General features: G+C 36.3%; 1 protein-coding gene across 8 annotated transcripts in view; it reads left to right on the plus strand.

Annotated features, from left to right (window-relative positions):
• Positions 1-26,071, plus strand: part of BABAM2 (BRISC and BRCA1 A complex member 2) — a 604,603-nt gene that overhangs the window by 193,243 nt on the left and 385,289 nt on the right. For 5 of the 8 annotated variants that reach the window (XR_001628762.2, XM_007476024.3, XM_016431556.2 and 2 more), the window contains one exon: positions 12,429-12,500. The exons of the other annotated variants lie outside the window; for them this stretch is intronic. Coding sequence is in view for 4 of the 5 variants with exons in the window: in XM_007476024.3 (XP_007476086.1) it covers positions 12,429-12,500 (72 nt within the window). In the remaining variant the exon portion in view is untranslated. The remainder of the gene's footprint in view (positions 1-12,428; positions 12,501-26,071) is intronic. 8 annotated transcript variants of the gene reach the window in all.

A 26,071-nucleotide genomic window follows, 5' to 3' on the forward strand; every position in this document is an offset into this window, starting at 1 on the left:
ACAGCCTCTGAGACTGGGATGTGACAGAGAGCACGGATCATTTCCCTGCTGTTTGGGTTAATTTTGATCTGACAGTTAACACAGAAAAATGGTTCTCCACAAGTCAGCATTATATCATCTATATGTAGAACTATCAGTTACAGGAAATGGAGAAATTTTCAAAGCTATGGATAGGTTCACTTACCTTGCTAGTATACTTTCTAGGAATATAGATGATGAGGTTCATACACACACTGCCAGAGTTAGCTTTGTGTTTGGGAGATTCTGAAGGAAAGTGTGGGAGAGAAGAGATGATTACCTACTAAACTGAAGGTCTGCAGAACTGTTTTGTTGACCTCATTGTTGTGTGTCTGTGAAACCTGAACAATTTACCAGCTTCATGTCAGGAAACTTTATTGCTACCATTTGAATGGACATAGAAAGATTCTGAAGATCATTTGGCAACATAAGGTACTGTACATTGAGATCCTTTTGGAAATGGAACTGCCAAGTATTCAAACACTACTGCAGAGATTGTAACTGATGACTTGGCCATATTGTTGGAATGCCAAACACACATTTGCCTAAAAGAATATTTTATAGAGAACTTCCACAAGGCAAGCACTTAATGAAGAGGAAGTGATACAGGGTCGTTCTAAAGATCTCTCTGAGGAACTTCAGGATCTGTTATGAGATATGGGAGGTACTGGTGCAGAATTGTTCAGCATAGTGTGCCCACCTGAAAGAAGGCACTGTGCTCTGTGAGCAAAGCAGAATTGTAATAGCTTAAAAGAAGCCTGAGATGTGCAAATTTAGAAACATCTTCTTCCCAGATATTCATATGAGCTATTTGTGCCCCCTGTGGTAGTGCCTTGGATTGGCCTGATCAACCACAGTCATATTCACTGTACATTGTCCCCAAAATAGTGATGTCATTTTGATTGTCTTTGAATATGAAGGACAACAACTAAGCATGTATCTAAGGACTTGGTTTTGCTTTATAGAATACTGTAGATTCAAGTGCTATCCTACCTCACTTTCATGAGCCAGTGAATCAATATTTTTTGTTATAGAGTACAAACACACATACATACACACACAGGTTTACTAATGAGAAGTCCTTCTTGTTTCCTAAGCTCTTTGTATAGCATTGAGTTGATAAACATTCATTAAGGACTTATTTTTCTATGTGATTCTTATTCAGATTCTTTTGTAAATCCTCCTCACCATGTTATTTGCTGCACTTTCCTTAGTTCTAGGGTAAAAAATAGCCCTTGCCCTCAGGGACCTTACATTCTAATTAGGAAGACAACATGCCTATACATTTCATTTGCTTTTCACATGTAGAATCTCAAACAAAAAAATATCTGCACCTCCATTAGGCCTTTGGTTACTTACTTGAGAGAATTAACCCAAGGTCACTTACCTAGCCCTTGCCTGGCATATATTTTATTTGTATTCATTGTCCTCTTCTTTTTATTTTTACTCCTAAAACCATCTGAAAAGGTCTTTTCTTAGCCAGATAGTAAATTTCTAGGTAGAACATCTGTATTGGCCTAAACCACCTGATAATACCTGTGTCATAAATAGGACCATTTATATCTCCCTTTTTATCTAACTTTCAAATTAAAGCTAGGAGGTAATGCCTTGCTCTCCACTAATCACTGTGCTGGACCTCTACTCCTCTTCCCCACCCATTCTCCTACCTTCAAACCCGCCCCCCCCCCCCCCAAAAAAAAAAAGAGTTTCTCTAACATGTCAGAACTGAGATTCGTTAGAAAAGCATCTTTAAAAATATGCTATCCCTCTTTGAGGAGCTGATATAACTCTGCATTATGGGGAGCTGCCATACTCCTCCAAAGCAGAGAAACTCATACAATATTGCTTCTATCTATATGGAGATTTGTTGACTTTCTTGACTCTTTGGCTGGCTATAATTTCATTTAGTAAATCTCTGAACACATACATTTTATTCATGGATTTCCTTTTCCTCATCCTGCTTTAGACCCAGGGTTAACAAATCCTCTTTACAGACAGCCAGGTTATGCATTGGATAGGAGGCTTGGAGGCAGGAAGATCTGGGTTCAAATATAGATTCAGCCACTAGCTGTATGACTCTGGACAAGTAATTTAATTTCAGTTTCCTTAATTGTAAAATGAGGATAATGACACCACTTACCTCTCAGGGTTGTTATGAAGATCAAACAAGAATCTTTGTAAAGTGCCTTGCACACAGTAGGTTCTATAATAGTGCTTATTCCCTTTCCCTCTTCCTTTATTTGGATAAACCTGGGAATTCTATGCTCTCTGATTAATGAGCTTTTGCTCATATCATCTTGGCACCTAATCCTGTCATGCCATTATCTCCTGATAATTTCCATAATAATAATAATAATCTATTCTCCAGTTTCTTTCTCCTCTATTCAGAAATCATACACTGTCCTCTGAATTCTGATTGGTGAACTTTCACCTTATTTTATCCAGTCAGTTAGCATTTCTTCCTTGCCACCACTTCTCCATATATATTATCTTTCCTTGTTAGAATGTCAGCTCTTTGAGAGCAAAGAATGTTTTTTTGCTTGTATTTGTATCCCTAGCATTTAGTAGCTGAGCATAGTAAGCATTTAATAAGTGCTTTTTTATTCATTTATTTGCCTACAAATGAAGGAAATTAAATTGACAGGAAAAATTCATTTCCTTCTTATTTTAAAATTTCTCCAATTAAAGAGTCCTAATTATAATTGCTATAGTGAATAGTCCCAATTTATAAAGTTAGAGAAGAGCAGATAAGTCAGTTTGGCTGCAGTGGAGAGTGTGTGGAAGGGATACATATACAATAAGTCTATATCAAAATACTGGTAGAAGACCTAAAGAACTTTAAATGCCAAGCTTAAGGGACTTAGATATAATACCAGAGCTGATATTACAGTGAGATTTCTTGAGCAGAGGAATAATATGGTTAGATATATGCTTTAAGAAGACTAAAGGAATATTATTTTGGCAATGGTATAGAAAATGGATTACAGAAAGGAAAACTGTTAAGATCCCCAAGTAAGTAATTCTAAAAGGAGAAAAGAGGGCCCAAGACAAAACCCTAAATAATAAGTATAGTTAGAGCATGTGTGATCTGGAGGAGGAACCAACAAAGGAGACAGAAAGAGTAGTCAGATAGGTAGCAGGAAAATTGGGAGAGAGTCATGTCCCAAGAATTTAGAGAGATTATCAAGAAGAGAATGATCAGCCATGTCAAAGGCACCAGAGGGAAACAAGGATTAGTCCTTAAAAGTAATAATGTGCTAACATTATTTCTTTTAAAAAGCAACAGGTTGATACAGAGTTTAACAGTTTCACATTTAACCATTTTGTGTTCTTATTTGCATGTGGAAATGCCTATTTTGGGGGGATTTGTCAGAGTAAAAAAATTAAAAATTAAATGTTTTTAGTTAACACCTAACTGGGGAAAGATGGAATTTTTGTTTGGGAAAACTGTGAAGACAGGAATGACCTTTTGGTGGGTTAAGAGGATTTTTGACTACTTAAAGTGCAAGTAATAAGGTAATAGTTGACAATATTAAATTGTAAAAGGAAGTGGGAAAAGAATAAAAACAAAATAAAAAACAAAAACCAAGAATAAAAACAAAATAAAAATAATGTTTTTGCCAATTTTGCTTTTGGCTTTGGTAACATACTGGCTGCTACTAACTTCTATAAATAGCCATTAAACTATTAGGATTGTTTTAGAAAACTGACAGCTTAACTTCTCTATGGCTATTCCTACCTTCTTATCCCAGGGTAGTCCAGGTGTCTTGCAGTGTCTTCCCATCCATTACTTACTTCCCTCATTACTGAAATGAGGAATAATAGAAGAGGCAAAGAGAAGATGGAGGAATTGAAGCAGAAGATATGTAAGATATATATGAATTCCTCAGGTTGTCATTTTCTTTTTTTTAACCTTATCTTCTATCCTACTATTAATTTTAAGACAGAAGAGGGGTAAGGGCTAGGAAAAATGGAGTTAAGTGACTTGCTCAGGGTAACATAGCTAGAAAGTTTCTGAAGCCAGATTTGAATCTAGGTCCTTTTTACTCTAGACCTGGCATTCTGTCCACCATGCTATGGAGCTGTCTGTGTTGTTAATTCTACAAGTATTGATTAGCACTTGCTGGGTTTTAGACCTTGTATTAAACCCTTGACATGCAAAGGCAAAATAAAGATGAAGGTGAAAGTCCTTACTCTCAAAGAAGTTAATTTATAATGGAGGAGTTAGCATGCATAAAGTAGTATATAAGTAATATATATTTAAGGGAGTTAGCCTTTGAAAACCCAAGACCTAATCGTAGAAAATAAGGAGCCAAGAAGTGGGTGTTAAACTATAAGAATGAAGTAAGTCTAGGTGAGTGAGCTGCTTATGAAATGGAGAAAAAAATCATGTAAGTGTATTTTAAAAGGGTGCAATGTGCACTGTCCAAATACTGTTTGCACCCTGTCACACCCTGATGTGACCCTTAAAAAATAGTAGAAGAGATTTAGAGGTCAATTTCAGTAGGTGCAGACAGGAGAGGACCCCATAGGAGGAACACCACCCTATTGAGACAGATGACAAATGGACATGGAGAAGGGGAGGCCAGGAGAAATCATATGGGGCCAAGAAATTAGAAGCTGGGGCAGAGGTTTTGAGAGTGGAGCAAACAATTCCTGTTAATTAATTAGAAAGGGAGCTAGAGAGCAAGGGCCAAAGAATGATTGGCCATGGTGGCAAGCTTAACTGCTTCAAAGACTATGGGAGAATTTGAGAAGTCTGGATTAGTCTAATCCTAATTCACGGTTGCTTTAAATTGATTTAGGAAGAAGTCAGATCAAAGGAGGAGCCCAGCTTCCTACTGGACTTTTAAAAGGTAATCAGAAATGAAGAAGGAGAGGTTATGAGTTGCTGTGAGATGAAGCAAAGCAGAAGAATCCTTTTCTAGCTCCATTTATTGCTATCCCTAGAGAAATTAGAGATAGAGTTAACTATGACCCTTAGTCAGAGACAAAATACATCAATTTCTCCCTATCTCTAGTTATACTCTACTGCAATTTCCTCCTCCAAAATGCATTCCCATTGAGTATTCTCAGACTAGTAAATGCCCATGATTAATATTGTTTAAGAGAAAGTAATTAACCAAAAAAAAAAAAAAGATTAAATAGATTTTACCTGTGGCCAGCAGTAAATAGGCTCCAGGCTTCTATGAAGGAAGAAAGGAAAGATAGAATTACCTTCTTGGGGTTTGTATTCAGGAGAGTTACAATGATACAGTCTCTTTTAGTCTACCTTTCTTTGGTCCCATTTAAAGTCTCTTCATCAGGAAGCTTTTCTTAATCCTCTGTTAATTATCTCATATTTATCCTGTATGTACTTGATTGTATGTAGTTGTTTGGATGTTGTTTCCCTTCCTGGATAGTGAACTTCTTGAGAGCAAAGATTGTATTTAACCTTTTTTTTTTTTTGCATCCCTAGTACCTGACTTCTAGCAGGAAGTTAATAAATGCTTGTTGATTGGTTAAGGGGGATAAAAGCATGGTTAGGAAATGGCCCGGAAGAAAAAAGAAAAGAGAAAAGGATCTGAGGCCGTGATGGCTAATCAATGATATGCATGTCAGTATTGACACACTGTAATGATTAAAATTTAGGGGAGAGGGGGAGACTGAGGCAGGTAGAAATTAGTTTCTCTCTGCAAGGAGTATTATATTTATTATATTTTTTAGAGGTTTATTAAAGGTTAAAGATTAAGAATATACAAGTAAGAAGCATGTGCCTAGGCCAGAGGCCTAGACAAAATAACCTCACATCATGGAAGAGACGCCTCTGCTCCAAAACGGAAGTCCAAAAGACCCCGAGCCTTCAAAAGCCTTTGCTTAAATATCTTCTCGATCTCGGCCCAGGTGAGATTACAAGGCATTCTGGGGAAGTGGAGCAAAGGCTCATGGGGATTGTAGTCCTGTATTCGAGTCTATTTTTCACATTCCTCCATGTGATCATTTGCAAAAAAATTAATTTTTTTCCAAAGGATCATGAAAACAAAATCAACTTAAAAGATTACAATAGTGTGAGGATAAGAGAAAAAAGAATAAAACCAATAATTTCTGAACACATTGACAAAAAGCCGTTAGGGGGCAGTCCCCTTTGGCATAAAAGTATACATACAAATAAATGTTCAATCAACCACACCCAAAGTTCAATTTTGTGCAACTTATGGTCTGGAGGCTTCTTCATGGTGGCTTCTCCAACAGTTCAGTTCTGGATTCAGAGAGGTAGCATCTTCTTTACCTAAAATTCTTCTCAAAAGGAATTTAAACTTTGCAATTTAAATAATGATTTTTTTACATTCCCCCGTGTTGTGGGTGATTGAAAGATTCAGAATCAGTTAGGGATGCATGGCTGAGGTATGAGGTATATGAATCAATTGGCAAGAGATATTAAAAAGACATCAGAAAATCCAAAAGAAAAGAAAAATTTCTGGATGAAAATATAGACTATCAAAGTCTTATATGTAAAAATTCCAAGTAGAAGAAAAATAAATCTATAACAGGTCCTTCAATCAGGGCCCAATCAAAATGATCTAAGTAATGATGCATTTACCCAGTCAGTGCCAGGACTACAGAAAGGTACCACACTATGAGAGGCAGAAAAGGGGACCAGATTATAGAAGCCAAGTAGGAGCCAAGGTTTTGGGGATACTCATCTTTGAGTATCTTCAGAGTGAGTGTAGATACAAGGAAAGCCTATGTCTTAACACATGTTAAACATAGTAACCTTGAGTCTTCACACTAGGTTCAAGACCTTTGTATTGGCTTAGAAGTGCATCAATCCATCCTAGATTGGCCTTTCTTTGGCCCTATGAAATGGCTCTTGTGTGTAGCTCTTGTCCTGGAATCAGACAGAATCATTAAGCAAAGTCCCATAATTTATTTAAATAATTAGTGGCATCATTTTCATAGTCACAAGCTTTTTAGGGCATGCATTAGAAAATGTATCTTAAACTTGTAGCACTGAAAATCAAAAGGTTAAAGAAAATCTTAATACTGGTGACATGTGCTTCAAATATAAAAAGGAGAGAAAAAATAATTAAAAAACTGAAAAAGTATATTGCACATGCAAGAAAAATATAATAATAAAAGAGCTTTAAAAAATTCAAAAGTATAGCTTATAATCATTGACACTCTGTGTCAGCTAAGAAAATATAGCATACAAGGCTTTCTCACCAAAAAATGAGATCCATTTCCTCTTTGTATCTGGCCATGATCACTGTGAGTAGAAGGCAAATGAATTGAACAAGGTTAACAATTTTTTTTTCATCTTTAAAAATACAGTAGTACAAATATGTAGAAATCAAAATCCCCAAAATTCTCAATAGCCCAATTAATTACAATAGCAAACAAACACACTTTCATATTTCACATAAGTTGCTGTATGACATTTTTAAAACCTATGAATTGATGGACATTTGTCACAATTTTTACAAACAGAGCAATCCTTCAACCTTGGTATTTAAACATATTTTTTAAAACAAAGTAAAACTCATCTTGGGTTTAGAACATAATCAAGAAATCTATATATCATTCTGGTGCAAGTAAAGTAGTGAGCTGAAGAGCATAAATAAAGGGGTGCTCCTTTTTCTTGGAGGCTTATAGGGATACAAATGCCCTGAGATTAACTGCCCAACTTCCATTCACATGTGGGAAGGTTGGGGTTTATAAAATGTATTTCACTTCAGCTAATGGGCCTTACCTCGTGGTAGAGGCAGGCAAAAATAACCAGATTGTTAAAAAAAATTCCAAAAATCATATTTAAAAACCCTTAAAATCAAATCATTTGAGGTATTTAGCACATTAAAATTCCAAAGGTTGTTAATACAATTATAACCAGTTCTGAAGTCCATCTATCCTCAGCAAAATAAAAAAAAGCTGTTTTTTCATATATGGGCTTATTCACAACAATATCTGTTCAACAGTTATAGGGGGAAAACAACAGAATTTTAAAACTCAGTACATTCAAAATAAATTCAATCAACCTTCAGTTCAAGCAGAATAATATTGAATCCAGTAATATATGAACTTAAAATCACAAAGTTAAACCATAACAAAACAATGCAATAGAATACAGAGATGTTTATAAACCATTGGAGTCTGAAATGCCTTAGAATGTAGCCTTTAGTCTCTTCAAAGTTCCTTGGGGTTTTTTTGTTTGTTTGTTTTTTTGTTTTTAATTATCCATTTAAATGTCTATTGTCCGAAGGTAGAGTAGTAAAGGCTAGGCTATGGGGTTCAAGGGATCCGTCCAGGGCCCCATAGCTGGGAAGCATCGGAGGCCAGATTTTAACTAGAGACTTCCGGTCTCTGGGCCTGGCTTCCAGTTCGCTGGGCCACCCATTTTCCTCCCCAAAGTTAAAGTTGAATCTTTGGGCTGAGTCTGCTCCCAGACAGGCAGGCAAAATCAATGAAATTGCCAGAAGAGTCAAAAATCCTTTTAAACAGCCCATTGCTATTAAGTTTCTGTTTGAAAAGTCTGTTTCTTCTCTCTAGTCTTTTCTCTCTTTCCCCTCTGATCCCCCTGCGGCCAATACCCCCAGCCACGTGGAGGCTTAGCCTAAGGGAAAATTGCCCGTTCTCCTTTCCCTCTGGTCTCTCCCCTCCACCCACGTGGCCAATACTGTTACCAGCTGGTCGCAATGAGTCCTGAGCGATCTGCTCCGAGGATCTGGGTGATGAGCCGGCTGGGTCGGGCTCCTGGGTCTGGGGCACAGAAATAGGCAGGCAGTGGCCGGTGAGAGGCCAGGAGCTGGAGCGGCTGCGGGGGTGGGCAAGGCCGGGACCAGGTACCAGGTGAGGACGATCAGGGCTGAGGGCTGTAGGCTGCAGGCAGGAAGCGGCGGGGCCAACCCAGGTGGGGTGGGCAGCAGGTCCGGAGCCTGTAGCAGCTTTGCGAGGGTAGAAAACCTTGGCCAGAGAGATATGGCTCAAAAAAAATTTCTAGGTACTAGCTATTAAAACTGAATTTAAGATCAGAAAACAAATCAGAAGACTGAAAGTTCTTTTTTCCTATTAGGTCGCCAACTGTAATGATTAAAATTTAGGGGAGAGGGGGAGACTGAGGCAGGTAGAAATTAGTTTCTCTCTGCAAGGAGTATTATATTTTTTAGAGGTTTATTAAAGGTTAAAGATTAAGAATATACAAGTAAGAAGCATGTGCCTAGGCCAGAGGCCTAGACAAAATAACCTCACATCATGGAAGAGACACCTCTGCTCCAAAACGGAAGTCCAAAAGACCCCGAGCCTTCAAAAGCCTTTGCTTAAATATCTTCTCGATCTCGGCCCTGGTGAGATTACAAGGCATTCTGGGGAAGTGGAGCAAAGGCTCATGGGGATTGTAGTCCTGTATTCGAGTCTATTTTTCACAACGCATAGGTATGTTCGATGACACAGAGAAGTATGGGGTTGAATGCCAAGAAGTACGTTTCATCCTCAGCTCCTGCCTGGCCAGGTACAGTAGCCAAGGATAAAACATTTGCTGTTGTGTCGTGTTGACATTCTGTGCTGGAGGTCTGTAGGCCAAAACAAACTCTGGCACAGAGCGTCTGGGACTTCCAGTTAGTCCGTTAGGGTATCTTTGACCTCACTTCCAGCCAGTGGAGCAGGGAGCAACAGAATGCCATGGGAAACACGTATCTGAAGGCCCTGTGATTGCCATTACCAGCATTCATATAACCACAGCAACCATCATCCACTCTACTGTTTTGGGGTGTCATAGATTTCTAATTGAATGTCATTACTGAGATAAGTGAGGGGAAGGCTGGGAGAGGCGAGGGCCTGCGTTATTGGTGCTGTTTCCCACCATTAGAAATAGTGGCAGCCATCTTAATTTATATGAGGGACACCATTTTGTAGCACAGTGCAGACTCCATTTCACCGCTATTACTGTTGTGCATCCTTATTAACCCCTACTTCTGCTTATTACCCTGCCCTTTCCTAAAGACAGTTACATGTGCCATCTTGTGGTCAGTTAGGCTAGTTTACCCTTAATTGCCTGCAGGGCTAACAGGCTATATATAATTCTGTCTTCTGTCACTGCCCCCGATGGAGAACCCCCCACCCCCAAAAAACAAAAAACTAACGTTAAGTAAAGGAAGTGGTAATAGCAGTAGCTGATCTTTTAAAGAGGCATGGACTGAGATTATGGCACTATAGAAAAAAATGGCAGATTATTTTGTGTTCTATATACTAAAACAGTAGTATTTATATAAATGGAATATAAATAGACATTTTGAAACTGATCATTCTGAGCTCTTGAAAAAAAGTGAGGATGAAAGGAAGGAATATATTTCTAGGCAGCTATACTTTTATAAGAGCCAATCTAATTCCATCCTTAAATTTCTAAAAGGCTCTACAAATTTAACATCTGCAAGTTTGAGCATTGCTCACTTAATAACTCAGCATGGAAAAATACTCAGTGAGGGAGAATTTATTAAAGAAACTCTCATAAGATGTCCACCAGTTCTGTTTCATGATATGCAGAATAAAGATGCAATTATTAAAAGAATATCTGAGTTTCCACTCAATAGAAATATTATAAAAGACCAAATAATGAGACTGAACACAAACATACACCATCAATTAAAGAGAGACATAAGTAATTGGACATCTTATGAGAGTTCTTCCAAATATTAAAAGTTAACATAAATATGATGAATTAACATATATTTATTAAATACCAACTACATGCCAGGCATCAGAAAGAATCAGTCAGCTAAAAAGATTTATTTCTAACATTTCACAAGAAACAAAAACATCAAAAACTCACAAGTTAGATGCTACAGAGGTCGTAAGTGTAAAATCCACACTAAGACCATGGAATCACTGAATATGAATCAGAAGCCTCCAAATATACATCTGGTCTTGAATGCTACATATAATTTGAGTTGAGTTGGAAGAACCTGGTAAGCATATGGACTACCTGGCTTCAAATATTTACATTCAGTGTACTATCATTCATAATTCTAGCAGTTTTTTAAAAAGAACATTTAATACCACTTCATATAGACAAGTGTGATTCATATATGTAATACTGAGTTTTTGTCTCTAATGAAAAGATTGTTGCTATAAATAATGCCTTTTTAAAGATAACATTTTGACCTTCTAATTGAAAGGATTTTCTTGTATAAATCACTATTGTAGTTTTAGATGTTTTAGTACAAATTCATTTTAGTGTTTTTTTTTTTTTTGCTGCAACTTTACTTGGTTAGGAGTGGTTTGCTAGAATTTTAAGTAATTAATTTGAGTGGAAAACTAAGTGGCCATGCTTGATAAGTTGTATGTAACATAATATACCGAATCCACTGTATTTTAATTATTTTTCTCTTCTAGCATGGTTTTAATTCATAACAGAAAATGCTGAAGTATTAATAAGAGATAAGAGAATTACAACTCTTTGTTCCTTTATTTTTAATATGTAACGTGCTACTAAAAATTGCAGTGATTTTTGGTGTTTATCTACTCTCTGTTATTCCAAGGTAGTATGATGTGAGGAGAAGTGTGTTTAATATTCTTTCTGCCTGTGCTTTGGTCTGTGAATAACCATAAGCACTCTTTTCTTCCTTGTAACTATGACCAACGTCTCCTGCTCTAATTAAAAGCCAAGGTGGTGGTGTGTGCTAGTGTTCCTCCTTGCCCTGAGACCACACAACCCAGGAATGCAACATAGATTTGTGTATGGGCAATATGATGAATGTCTTGCACCCAGAATCAGCAAAGGAACCATTTACATTCCTTTTCAGTGATTGTTCAACACTTACCCTCACCCCCCAAACTCCCTGCCCTGCTTCCCCCTTTGCTGCTGCTTTAGCTAAACCTGTGTTACTATGCTCTATTTTCACTGTTAGCACAAGAGAACTTTTGTGCCAGCCTTCTAAGTTGTTTTTGGTTGAAACATTATTTTACCTCATCTTTTTTGGGGTTATGCTAATCCAAAATTTGTTTGGGGGTGTAATATTATCGTTTTTTTGGAGGGTAATTTATTAGAGATTTGCAGTGGGGAGGGCTATTACCTTCTGTACCATCTTGGCTCTGCCTTGGCTCAAGTTGACTTTTTAAGATAATTTGATTTGTTATAGAGCCAGTCCTTATGCCTTACTTCAAGCCAAGTGTAACATATCAAATTGAGAGCAAGTACAGTGTCACTGAATAAATTGTTAGATAAAGTTAGGGTTATATTTTTTATATCAACTTTGTGCTCTTTGGTAAGATTTTGTTATATAAAATTGTTCACCATTGCCTCTTTTACCAGTTTACTTGTGACATAGTCCTTTCAATTTTTTTGTGCTCATGGAACCATACAGTCCTTAATTTAAAACCTTAGAGTAATTCAGATTCACAGCATTCTGTCAGTTATACCCAGATGTCATTTGTCACTTTAGGTTGACAGCATTCAAAGAAACATACCTCTCCAGACAGTTACAAGTAAAGGACTCTTCACTTCAACAGCAGAGGTATAACAACACAGGCCACAATAATCTTTAATGGGTGGTTGCTAGGGGGTAATTTTAATGATAAAGAAGGTAAAAACCCAGTTGTCTCTGATGAATTTCTCCAGATATATATGGAAATTCATACCCCTAGTGAAGGTTCCACTTTAGTATATGATTTGTTATTGCGCTAGTAAATCAGAAATTGAAAAGATGGAAGAAAAACTTCCTATTATATAATTAAGAGTATCACATTATATTTAATAAAATTGTACATATTTGCTTATTGTATTGCTTTGTGATTAGTATATACTTTAGAAAATTTATTCTTTTACTGATAGCATTTATAAGTGATTTCTATATAAAGTTGGTCATTAGGCTATTTGAAAATTTTAACTCTTTATTATAGCATTAGTCCTATGAGGGAATCAGATTCATTTTAAATTATGTAAATATAAAACACAGAAATACTTATATATATCCTTTTCATTAGAATCTAATTTATGAATATTGTCTATATATTTTAATGACAACACTTATTTTACAGATTAAAAATTTAGTACTTTACTTACCAGTAGCAATTCAATTGGGTTGTACAAATGATATCATTTGATACCTATTCCAACATTATTCATTTTTACCATACAGCAATCTTTTAAAGCTGAAACCCCAAATCATATACCCATATAAACAAGTGATAAGTGATGTTATAAGTTTTTCTTTTGCATTTCTACTCCCATAGTTCTTTCTCTCAAGATGGATAGCATACTTTCTCATATGTCCCTCAGAAATGTCCTCGATTATTGTAATGCTACCAGTAGTAACATCCATTACATTGGAGAGTTCCACAGTGTTTCACTTTCAGTGTAAAATGTTCATTCTGCTCATTTCCCTCTGCATCAGTTCTTGGAGGTTTTTCCAATTCATATAGAAATCCTCTAGTTCATCACTTCTTACAGCATAGTAGTATTCCTGCATCATTATATACCACAATTTTTTTAGCCATTCCTCATTCAAGGGACATTCCCTCATTTTCCGTTTTTTTTTTTTGCTGCCACAAAAAGTACAGCTATGTATATTTTTCTACAGACATTTTTCTTATCTCTTTGGGGTTCAAATCCAGTAGTGGATCAAAGGCCATGCATTCTTTTAAAGCCATTTGCACATAATTTCAAATTGCCTTTGAGAATGATTGGATTAATTCACAACTCCACCAGCAATGCATTAATGTTTCAATTTTGCCACAGCCCTTCCAACATTTGTTATTTTCCTTTACTGTCATATTGGCCAATCTGCTAGGTGTGAGGTGATTCTTCAGAGTTGTTTTGATTTGCATTTCTCTAATTATGAGAGATTTAGAATGCTTTTTCATGTGCTTATTGATAGTTTTGATTCTTAATCTGAAAATTGACTTTCAGAGATTTCAGAGATTTTTGTTATAAAGATTTTTTTCTCAGATTGTTACTTCCTTTCTAATTTTGTCTATTTTATTTGTTTTTTCAAAGTACCAGCTTCTAGTCTTATTTATTAATTCAATAGTTCTTTTACTTTCAATTTTATTAATTTCTTCTTAAATTTTTAGGTTTTCAAATTTGGTTTTCATCTGGAGATTTTTAATTTGCTCTCTTTCTAATTTTTTAAGTTGAATGCCCAATTCATTGATCTCTTCCCACTCTGATTTATTGATATATGCACTCAGGGATATAAATTTCTTCTGAGTACTGCTTTGGGTGTATCCCATAGCTTTTGATATATTGTTTCCGCATTGACATTCTCTTCCATGGAATCAGTAATTTTTTTTAAAATTTGTTCTTAATTACCAATTATGCAGAATTAGATTATTTAGATTTCAATCAATTTTAAAATTGTTTTTCCATAAGCCATTATTGATTATGATTTTATTCCATTATGGTCTAAAAAAATCACATTTATTATTTCTCCTTTCCTACATTTGTTTGCAATGTTTTTATGCCCTAGTAGATGGTCAATCTCTGTTTATGTGCCATGTGCTGCTGAAAAGAAGGTATATTCCTTTTTATGTCGCTTTTTATTTTTCTTCAGATATCTATTAGCTGTAATTTTTCTGACATTTCATTCACTTCTCTTTCTTCTTTCTTCTTTATTTTTTGCTTCAATTTTTCTAGTTCTGATAGGGTAAGGTTTTTGGTCCCCTACTAGTATGGTTTTACTATCTATTTCCTCCTTACATTCCTTTAATTTCTCCTTAGAAATTTGAATGCCATACCATTTGGTGCATTTTTGTTGAATATTGATATTTCTTCATTATTTATACTGCCTTTCATCAAAATGTAATTACCTTCCTTATCTCTTTTAAAGAGGTCTATTTTTGCTTTAGCTTTGTCTGAGATCATAATTACTACTCTCGCCTTCTTTGCCTCAGGTTGCAGCTCAGTAAGTAATTCTGCTCTACCCTCTTACCTTTACCCTGTGTATGTGTATCTGCCTCAAGTGTGTTTCTAGTAGACAACATATAGTAGGATTTTTGTTTTTAATTCATTCTATCTTCTTCCTTTTTATAGCTAAGTTTATTCCATTCACATAGACAGTTATGATTACTCCCTGTGTATTCCCTTTCATTTTGACTTTGTTATATTTAAAATGGTTGATGGCCTTAAACTGTAGCAGTTAAAAGAGTGATGTTGTAAACTGTATTGAGTTAAAATGGTGGAAGATATAAATTGTGATAGATATAAGAGAGGGTGAGTAAATTTGACCGCAGAAATATGTTTCACTACAGTGTCTTGGTTTTTAAATCAAATATAAGGTGGTCACCAGGGAAATATTCCCAATTATCCAAATACCCAAGTCAACTGGGTTTATAGAGATTTTAATTAATATAAATGTGGAATTAAAGAAAAGAGAGAAAGAGAGAAAAAGGAAATAAGCATGAAGGGCCTTAAGCCAACATGGCCTAGACCTGTGTCTTAAGAGAGAGAGATCAGTCAGTCAGTCTTTTAACACTCACCACAAGGACTGTCTAAGCAAGGATTCTAGTGACACCAGGCCAGCTCCATCTCAGCTGACTTCACCAAAGAGAGTTCCAGCTAGAGTCCTCCTTAAAGAGCCTTCCAGCCAGAGACTGTTCCAAAGGGCTTCTCTCCAGAGCCTCGAGAGGGACAGAGTCCCCTCAGAGGAGCTCCAGTGAGACCTCCTTAGAGATTGTCCTCCAAGAGCTTCCCTTCTCCAGAGCCTCTCTCATAGGATTCTTACCTAGCAATCCTCCAAAAGGATTCTTTTCTCAAAAGAGATTCTGCTTTTTCTCCTATGTCACCTCCCCTAAGTCCTTACATCTACCAGTCACTGTAGACGTTTTCCAAAGGACTACCCATCTGAATTCCTGCTAAGTCGACAAATCTCCTCAGTAAGTCTGAACCAGAAAAAATGCTGCTGTTTCGACTAATCTCCTCAGTAAGTCTGAACCAGTGAAAACACAGCTGAGTCAACTAATCTCATTAAGAGAAAACTTGCCTGACCCTTTTAGGTACCTAGCATCTCATTGTATCAATTCTAAAAAACAGGCATGGATCAAAGAACTCCTTGCCTTATTATAAGCATGGGTCCAAGTACTTTCATTGTTTAGCAAGGAGTTTTCTCCCCTAAAGCAGTCTTAAGTATGGGTGGAGTAGAAGTCCTCCCATAGCAAGAAGTTTTCTCATCAAAATGGGGAATGTTCCCAGTCCAATGGGGAAATTTTTAACATTCACAAGTCTGAGAAATTTCAAGGTTTACAACTTCCTCTTTTGATTCTGTCTTTTCTCTTATCCCTTTTACCATTCCCTCCAACTTTTTGCTTTTAGGTCTTAGTTAGAAGATCCCTTCCCTATTGTTACTCCCCTTTCCTCCTCTCTCCCTACTTATATTACTCTCTTACTATAGTGTCTTTTAAATGAACCTCCAAGGTCTCTTGTATTGCTTCCATCCCCACCAGTACATTTATAACCCTTCTACTTCTGTATAGGGCATGATACAATTCTTTCCCCCAATGGATCTGACTGTTTGTCGCTCTCTGAGCCCTTTCCAATGAGTGTGAGATTTAAGTATTCTCTGTCATCAACCTCTTCCATCCATCCATTGTATTGATCTTCCCCATTTCCCCCACTTCTTTATGAAATGTACATTTAACCCATTTTATCTCTTTCCCCATTTCTCTCTGTATTATCCTCTTTTTTACCTCTAGTTTTTTATGTTGTTTTTGTCATATAATTCTATACTATTCATCACTGTAACCTCTAGGTATACTTCTTTTAGCTACCTTGTTGATAATAACATTTTTATAGTGTTGGCAATATCATCTTTTCATATAAGAATAAAAATCATTTGGAATTTCTGGGTCCCTTAATTTTCTTAATTACCTTTTGCTGGTACTCTTGAGTTTTGCATTTGGGTATCATATTTTCTGTTGTATAGTTTTTTCTTAAAGAATGTTTGGAAATCTTCTGTTTTTAAAAATCACCATATTTTCTCCTGCAAGAATCTAGTCAATTTGCTGGGTAGTTGATTCTAGGTTATAGACTCAGTTCCCTTGCTTTCTGAAATTTAATATTCCGTGCATTTTGGTCGTTTTGATGTGGATGCAGCCATGTCCTGTGTAATCTTCACTATAGCTTCATGATATCTGAATTATTTCTTTTTAGCAGCTTGTAGTATTTTTTCTTTGGATTGGAAGTTCTTGAACTTGGCTGTGACATTTCTGGGCATTGTCAATTGGGGATTTAATGCTGGTGGTGACCCGTGGATTCTTTCAGTCTCTACTTTACCCTCTTGTTCAAGAATATCATGGCCATCCTGTAAAATGATGGCCAGGCTTTTTCTTTAGTCATTATTTTCCAGTAGTCCAATAATTCTTAAATTCTCTTGGATCGATTTCTAGGTCTGCTGTTTTATAAATGAGGTGTTCATATTTTCCTAAAGTTTTTCATTCTTTTGATTTTTTTTAATAGAATTTTGCTGCCTCATAAAGTCATTTGCTTCTAGTTGTTCAATTCTAATTTTTAAAGACTGAATTCCATCCCTGACTTATTGATCCTCCTTTTCCTTTTGATCTATTTTTCTTTGTAGGTCATTATTTTTATTTTTTACTATATTTGACTCATTTTTGAGCTGCTTAGTTTTTACTTTTAGGTCACTATTTTTTTTTAAATTTTATTTATTTCTGTTTCCAGGTGATCTATTTTTCTTCTTAAGTTCTTTTCCCAATTTTCTTCAGTCTCTCTTATATTTAGATCTGTCCAGTGGTCTCTCTGAGGGTCTGAGGTTTCTCTGTCTAGGTGTGATGATCCAGTCGAGTAATGGAGATGACAGACATTGTGTGCTTAGGCCCACATGCATAGGCATCACACAGTGTTCTGCCATAGCATGCAGGTTCATTTATTATATAGGGTTTCAAGTACATACTCCTTTGGCTCACACATTCTACATATATGTTTCCATGGAACTTAACAACAAGATGAGTAGCCTGAGGAGATAGTCAATGAAACATTGTTGCTATAGAGGGCAATTTAATGCGCGGACAGATTTGGGGTTTTCCTCAGTTTGCAAGTTCTATTTTTCTTGTGTTACTTTAAAGCGCCTGACGATGTTGCTTGGTTTCTATCCATAAACAGAATTCCATGGAGTGTGTCTTGAAGGTGATTGCTCTTCTTGGCTTGCCTGGTTTGTAATGGGAGTGAATGTAACTCTGAGAGGAGGGAAAGGAGTGGGGTAATGATATTTAGGCTTTAATTTTGTGAATGTAATCTTTTAGGATAATGACCTAGGGGGATTAAAGTGATATATATATATCTATATATATCTATATATATCTATATATCTATATATATATATTGATCCTATGAGTATTTGTTCTTTTATTATTTCTTCTGTATTGGGGAGAGAATCTTAATCATAACAAGTCCATTAGAAGGGAAACTTGGAGAGAGAGAGAAATCACAGAGGAGGTGGGGGGTGTCTTTTCTTCCTGGGGGGCTGCCTTGCAGCTTCCCTGCTTCTCACTGTGACTGTGTCAACCAATGGGTGGTCTGTTGGCTCCCTGAACTCTTAGTTCTTTTTTGCATCATGTTTTGTGTTCTTCCAAAGCCTGAATCCAATTCGCTGGAGTTCCTAAGTTTTTGCTTGGTGTTCCTTGGTTCTCTTCTGTTTCATTTGTTCTTTGTTCATCACCTAAAGAGAAGCTGTCAATAGTAATTATTTTTCTTTTTCTGTTGTTTACTCATGTTTTTTCCTTTTTTCCTCCTCCTTAATCACTGTTTTCTTGGTCCTTTGTGAGTTTGGACTTTTCTTCCCTTAAAGAGTTTCTTCTCTGCTCAGCTGTTTACCTGGATTAGGCTGATGGAGCTTTTCTGTTGTAGTGATGTGCCCTGAAACCAGCTATTTCCAGCTGCCAGCAGAGCCTTCCAGGTTGGATTGAGCAGGAGAGACCAATGTAGTAAGGGCTTTTAGCAGGAACAAGCTGACAGCAAGAGATCCTGCAATCCAACATTCCACACAGAACTCTCATGAGCTGGGGAACTGAAGACACAGGCAGTTTCTGGGAGCAGTTGGTGGACTCCTGGAAGAGGGAGAGGCTGCTGCTTTTCTTTAGCAGTCAGGGGAGCCAAGAGGCTTTCTGTCTGGTATTTCTGGGGTGGACCCACAGCCAGTGGTTCCGTCTTCTTTGGTTTTCTTGATATTCTGCCTGTGCTTGCTGCTGGTGCTTGCTGCCGTCAGTGAATTTCAACAGAACTATTACTGAGATTACTGCTTGACTCAAAGAGTTGTGGTATTCTTTGTGGTTGTGATATTCTTTGGCCCTGGTCCTTTTTTCTACCACCCCCCTCCCCCCACCTTAATTACTAATTTTTGAATTTAGTTTGGAATAATTATAGAAGGTATAAGGGTTTTAATCTCAGTTTGGGTTAAGAGTATGTTATTCCCCAATTCCCTTTTTTTCCCTCCTCCCTTTAGCTAAATAAACCGGTTATATATATAGTTAGTTAGTTAGTTAGTTTGGGACTTTCTTTTAACCCACCTATTACAACTAATGACTGTCCTGTCCTGCTACCAAGCCTGGCCCCCTGTCCATTCTATCTTTTCTGCCAGCTCTGTGGAACTGAGCCCCTCTGCTCTCTGGAGTCTTATTTTCTGCACTATTTTTTTTAAACCCTTATCTTCTGACTTGGAATCAATATTTATCTTCTGTCTTGGAATCAATAATGTGTATTGTGAGTGGTAAGTGCTAAGCAATGGGGGTTAAGTGACTTGCCCAGAGTCACACACCTAGGAAGTGTCTGAGGCCAGTTTTGAACCCAGGATCTCCAGTCTCTGGGCCTGACTCTCAATCCATTGAGCTACCTAACTGCCCCTTTTCCTACACTATTGATAAACTAGATTAAGCCAATTGAGCTTATCTACAGAGCTGAATGTGCTCTGGGGCCAAAATTTCCAGGGGCAGAAACCCAAGATGTAGGTGTGGTGGCTGAAGACTGTTATCAGACTTCCTTCTAGTCTGCTTCTCTCCTCTAGCTGTTTCCTTGCCAGCTGTGGTTGGAACCCTGAGTTTTGAGCAGTTGTGGTAGCAAGGTACTCTGTCCTGTTTGTGCCCCTCATCCTGAGATCCCATCCCACCAATCGCCTGAATCTCAGTGCAGTAGGTGGGGGTAGGGCCCTTTCTTCTTTTCCTTAATCCCAAGAATTCAACCTTCTCTGTGTACCCTTTAATTTGAATTGAGCAAGAGGATTCTTCACCTCTGTCTTCTTACTGGATTTGGTTTTCTGTCCCTCTTGATGCGCTCTGTTTTTGATTGGTGTGGAAAGATTTTCACCAAGTAATCCACTTTTTTTGCTTCTATGCCACCATCTTGACTCTGCCTCTAGAGATGATTCCTTAAAGAAAACAAATTAAGGGGTAGATTATGCATTATTTTCTCTTATTATAACTACTAAGGTAGCATAAATATGGATTAGTTTAATAACTTTGTCACCCCATGCATTAGTGTCTCTCAACTATTTTTTTTATGATATTCCTGTGTAATTATTTAGTTGATTTAGGCATTATGGTAATATGGAATAGTAGTAATATAAAGAATACTACATATCTGAAGTCAGGAAACCTAGGTCCTAGTTCTGGCCATGAACTAGCTAAGGGATCTTGGTCCATTCATTTATTTTTGTGCCTTAACTCTCAGATCTGTAAAAGAAGGGGATCAGTGTGATTTCTAATGTCTTAAGCTCCAAAATGTTTATTTTATCATTCTCATTTTAAAAATAAATGCTACATATAAAATAAAGCACTATTAGGAAGTTGGTAGAAAGTTAGAATACCACATAATTAAATGAAAATTTTCTTTGTCCAATTGGTTGAGGCAAAAAACCAAACAAACGATGAGTGAAAATGTATGGAAATATCGTAAAATTGTGGTGGTCATCACTTTTCTTATTAAATCATTAAGCAGGAGCATAGGTTTCGTCATTCATCTTATCTACTTTTATACTAAGTGACTCCAGCTTTTCTTTTTAAACCTCATTGTTTTTATTAATGAATAGTATCCCATAAATCATCAGTTATACTTGCTTTTACTTGTCACTCTTAAAAGATAAAAACAGAAAACATGGCAAAAGATGTCATGATTTATGACTAATTAAGTAATATTGATGCTTTGTTAATGTAAATTAATTATTAACATGTATTTTAACACATAGTAGGGGTTGAATAGATCTCATTGGATATAAGTGAATACAGGTGAAGGATTTGGTCATGAGACTCTAGTAACTATATTGGGTTGAATTTATTGAATCCTTAAGTCATGCAAAACCAAAAGTATTGATATTTTTATATTGTAAAGTTTGATAACATGATAATACTATGAGTGATTAATCATTAGAATATTGAAAAGAAACAAATTACCTTAATTATGTGATAATACCCTGTTAATATAATTCTACAAAACTATAATTCTTTTTCATTGAATGCCTTATACATTCTGGTAAACATTTCTATTAAAATATATCTTCCCTAGAGATATATTAAGCTTAGATTAGTCTAGGCTTCTTTTCCTGTTAAAACTACATTAAGTCAAGGAATTACAGTTGTAATAGTGTGGCTTAATTTTCTAAGAACATTAAGAACTTCAATCTGAATCTTTTGTAACCATAAATGGCAATGTATCATGCTTTCCTGTTTTGCTTGAACTAGAAGGGAGTAAAAAATACCAAAAGAATTTTTATTGCATAGAAATATTTCCTTCCTAGCAGTTTGTGAAGCAAATAATAACCCTTAAAAAACAATCCTGAGTTAAGTGGGGGAGGGATAGGGTTGGAAAAGAAGAGAAGTGAATCTATATGGTAAAACATACACAAGTTCTTTAAAGCATTCTTATTCATGAGTGTCCCAACTTTTGTTTTCTTTTAATAACATGTGAGAAAGTGAGTGAGTTTTATGATAGCATGTGGAAATAACTCAATCTTTACTGGAAAATTACCCATTATAAACATAGTGGTGTTTAATATATGTTGGAGGTGAGGAGATAACAGTTTGGGGTTCTTTTTCTAGTTGCAGCCCATAGGCACAAAGGCTGATGTGTCCAAGTTAAATACTTCCAAATAAACACCCACACTAAGCAGAATCTCAAAAGCCTTAACTGTACACTAGTCTATGTGGGTCACATTATTCTCAATGAAATTTACTAGTGCTACTTTCATTACTATACTACTTTCCTAAGACATAGTCTAAGGTGTCAACCCTGCTGAAAACAAATTCCACTTCCCTCATAAACACAAATGACCTCAAGGACTTTGCCAAACCAGACTAAAAAGGAGTAAGTTCATTTCATTCTGCATATGGTATAAACTAATTGGTTTTGCTGTTTGAAAGACATAGGGTGTGTTTCATCTTTTGAGAAATATTTTCCACCAAAGAAATACTTATTCATCAGCAAGATGTTCAGAGTAGTGAACAAGATTTTTATTCTTTTTAGCCAGGATTGGAACAAAAGTAATTAGTCTGTGTAGAGGTGATATTAACATTTGTTTTCTAGTAGAAGTGAATATCTATAAAGCCACAAAACTATGAACTTCATTGGTCTCAATCACACGAAATACTTTTTTCTTCTAGTTGGCCATGTTTGTAACCTCATTGTTGTTCTTGACTTCTCTTTCTGGCTTAACTTATGAATCCAGGCATTGACCAAAACTTGTTATTTCATATAACCCCCACCTTGACTCAGGCCTGTATCGCCTCTTGCCTGGACTTTAAAAATAGCCTCCTACTTGTCCTTCCTTCATAAAGTCTGTTCCTACTCCAATCCATATTTTTTTCCACAGTAAAAATTATTTCCCTAAAATGCAAGGCTGATCATTCACAGAGTAAGTTCCAGAAGCTGCTTCATGGATCATATACAAACTCCTCTTAAAGGCATTTAACGTTCTTAATGATCTCTCCCTTCCCTTTCTTCTCCATCCTCCTCCCCTAGCCAATATTTCTACTTCTCACACTTAATATTTGATATTCCATTCTCAGAATTAGTTGCTTTGTTCTAGAAATATGTCCCTGATGGCTGATATGCTTGAGATTCTGCCTTTTGACTTCTTAGGATCCCTAGGTTCCTTTAAGGCTAATATGATGCACCACATGCTGCATAAGGATTTACTCAGTTACCTATGGCTATTACTACCTTCCTCTTAAGGTTTCCTTGTATCTACTTGGTATATATCTTATATATGCATATTTATTTACATGATATCTCCTCCATTAGAACTTAAGTCCATTCACTGCAAAGACTGTTTTTAGTTTTATTCAAAATTCCCTATTGCGTAGCATAGTTCTTGGTATATAATTGTTTAAAAGAAGTTTAATAATTTATTGATTGATTTTTTTTGTGATCATATAGAGTACTGAAGTTACTTCTAAATGCAATATAAAGGGATTATCTCTTGGAACTTGTGAAAGATACAAAGAACATTTATTAAGCATATTTGTACTAAGCACTAGGAATACAAGAACTAGCCCACAAAACTATTCTTACCTCAAGAAAATTACATTCGAAGGAGAGAAGACAACTCATAAAGATGAACTGGAAGGGGAGATAGAAGAAACAGGAGAAAGCTACTTATGAGGAGGTGGGAAAATAGAACAAATTGAATTATGTAATAATAGTAGTTTCCAGGGTAATAATAAAGGCACTTTCCACTATTCTTGATGGTACTTTAATGGAGTCTATAAGTAGTTTATTGAGAAGGTTTTGAATTTGGAGGAGATTAGAAAGTTGGTTGAGTTGGTACCTACTCTCCTTTCACCTCCCCTGAATGAGGCTGTTGACAACTTCTGCGTACGTAATTAGAGATTCCCTGATGAAAAAGGGTGATGGAGAATTAAAGGAATGTCTTCCCTATAAAATAAATCCAGGGGGTAACCCCAGATTCCCCAACACAGAGAATATCTGGTGACTTGCCTCATTGGAGGCTTTGCCTCAGAGGGGAAGGGTCTTGATGGCTCTCATTTGAAGCTGAATTCAGATACCTTCCCAAGTTTCAAACAAAGTATTTGACAGAATCTGACTGTGGGTTAGATGTTTAATGATATAATTAAAACCAGGTTGGGAGATGGAAAGAGGAACTTGGTATCCTTAATTACTTTCTACCATGGTCCTTCGCTCAGGTTGCTGTGTAGCATGCTTAGGTTTCACTGCCCTGATCCCAGGTAATTTCCCAATTTATCTAATATTTACCTAGCCCAAGTAGACAATAAAGCAGGTGCAAGAGGGCTGGAGGGGAAGGGAAGTTGGGCCTTCCTTATCAGTGAGTCCACGGGTCCTTCAGGGTTTGAGGGATCTAACCCTCTGTAGGGATGTTGTTTGAGGTGTCAGACTGATGATAGATTTGCAGAAGAAACTTGCATGTTGAAAGAGAATAAATCTCCTTCAGGCTCTTGGTGAGGTTCTTAGCAAGGAACTTAAGTTCTGCTTGGTCAAGGTCCCAGCACAAAAAGCCAAGAATGCTATCTGGATCTATCTTAGGTTACTTTTTCTCTCCCAGCATGCCTTGCTCTCTAACCAACGTTTCTGCCATTCACACCCCTCATGCAAAGTTCCAATTTCCTCTCTTGCACCCATCATTATAATTGTAAGTAAAGTAAACCTTGTGTGAGGGCTTTGCATGAAATAGTAGTCAGGATTATGGACTCAAGCAATCAGAAGAGTGAGGATTTTGAAGGGCAGTTGGGTAGTTTTTCCTTGATGTTAAAGCTTCTAGAAATAAGGCAAAGAATTCTATACCTGTTCATTTAAATTTTATTATTATGAAAATAATGGGAAAAATCACATAGTATCAATTTTTTTCATTTTCATATTGCCTTTAAGTTTTCATTTGAACAATAAGGCCAGAAGCTAGATTGTAGAGATTTTAGAAGAAAGACATGAAGGAATTTTGTATAGGTAATTCTGAAGGAGATCATCGAGCTTTGAATGCAAAACATAATTTCATAGTTGATCCTAGAGCTGGTAAGGAGGCATTGGAGTTTACTTAGTAGAAGAATGGCATGGTTGGACTTGTGCTTTAGGAAAATCTTTTTTGCATTTGAATTGAGGATGAATTGGAGTAGAGAGAAACTTTTGATTGACTGATCAACCAACAGACTATTATTTTAATAGTCCTGTTGTGAGGAGATGAGACCCAAATGAAGGTGGTGGTAGTTTTACAGGAGAGAAGAGAGTATATTCAAGCAATGTTGAAAGAGTAAAATCAACAGGCCTTGGCAATATATTCTCTATGAGAAAGGTATAAGTAATTTTGTGGTAGCATCTGAAAAATCAGGGAAAACCTTCATGTTTCTAGAACAATGCTATATATAGGCTTTTTTTTTTTTGTAGTGTAAATTTCTTCTATTTATTTTATAAAATTGTATGGTAAGACCTTTTATTATGGGACAGTTTAATATATTGGCATGGAAGTATAAACTAATTTATTCTAGAAGATTATTATACTCTTATATTATTGAAAATATACTATTTCCAGCTATGTAGTTTCTTTAAGCCCATCTGTACTTGAAAATGTAATTAATTTGACATTTATAAAGGTTTCATTGAATTATATACTTATGTTATGTGGGAATACATATACATATATGGGCATATATACACAAAAATTTCATCTTGAGTTTAAGAGAGTAAACTTAATAGAAGTAAGGTTTTGAGAGTACATCTTTACCAATAGCCACATTTATGATTTAGTTTTTGTCCTTGAACTACTTCATATGTAGATTGATAGTTGAATTCTGCCTAAATGCAACTGAAAAGTTGATTAAGGTTTTTTAAACAAGGAAACAAATAAGTAATGCCACAACTCTTTTGAGTTTACATCTCACAGATATTTTAAAAGATTAATTTCTTTATTACAGTGGCTTATTAAGGGTTCCACATCAAGATTTTCCCATACTTAGGTATTCCTGGCAGGTAGGTGGATCGAGTGGCTGGGTCTGGAGTCAGGAAGACTTTTCCAGAGTTCAAATTTGCCTCAGACACTCACTAGCTATATGACCCTGTGTAAGTCACCTAACCTTGTTTACCTCAGCTTCTTCATCTATTTCCACTTTACTCAAAACCATA

The sequence above is a fragment of the Monodelphis domestica genome, chromosome 1 (genome assembly GCF_027887165.1).
Source record: "Monodelphis domestica isolate mMonDom1 chromosome 1, mMonDom1.pri, whole genome shotgun sequence".
NCBI lineage: Eukaryota > Metazoa > Chordata > Mammalia > Didelphimorphia > Didelphidae > Monodelphis > Monodelphis domestica.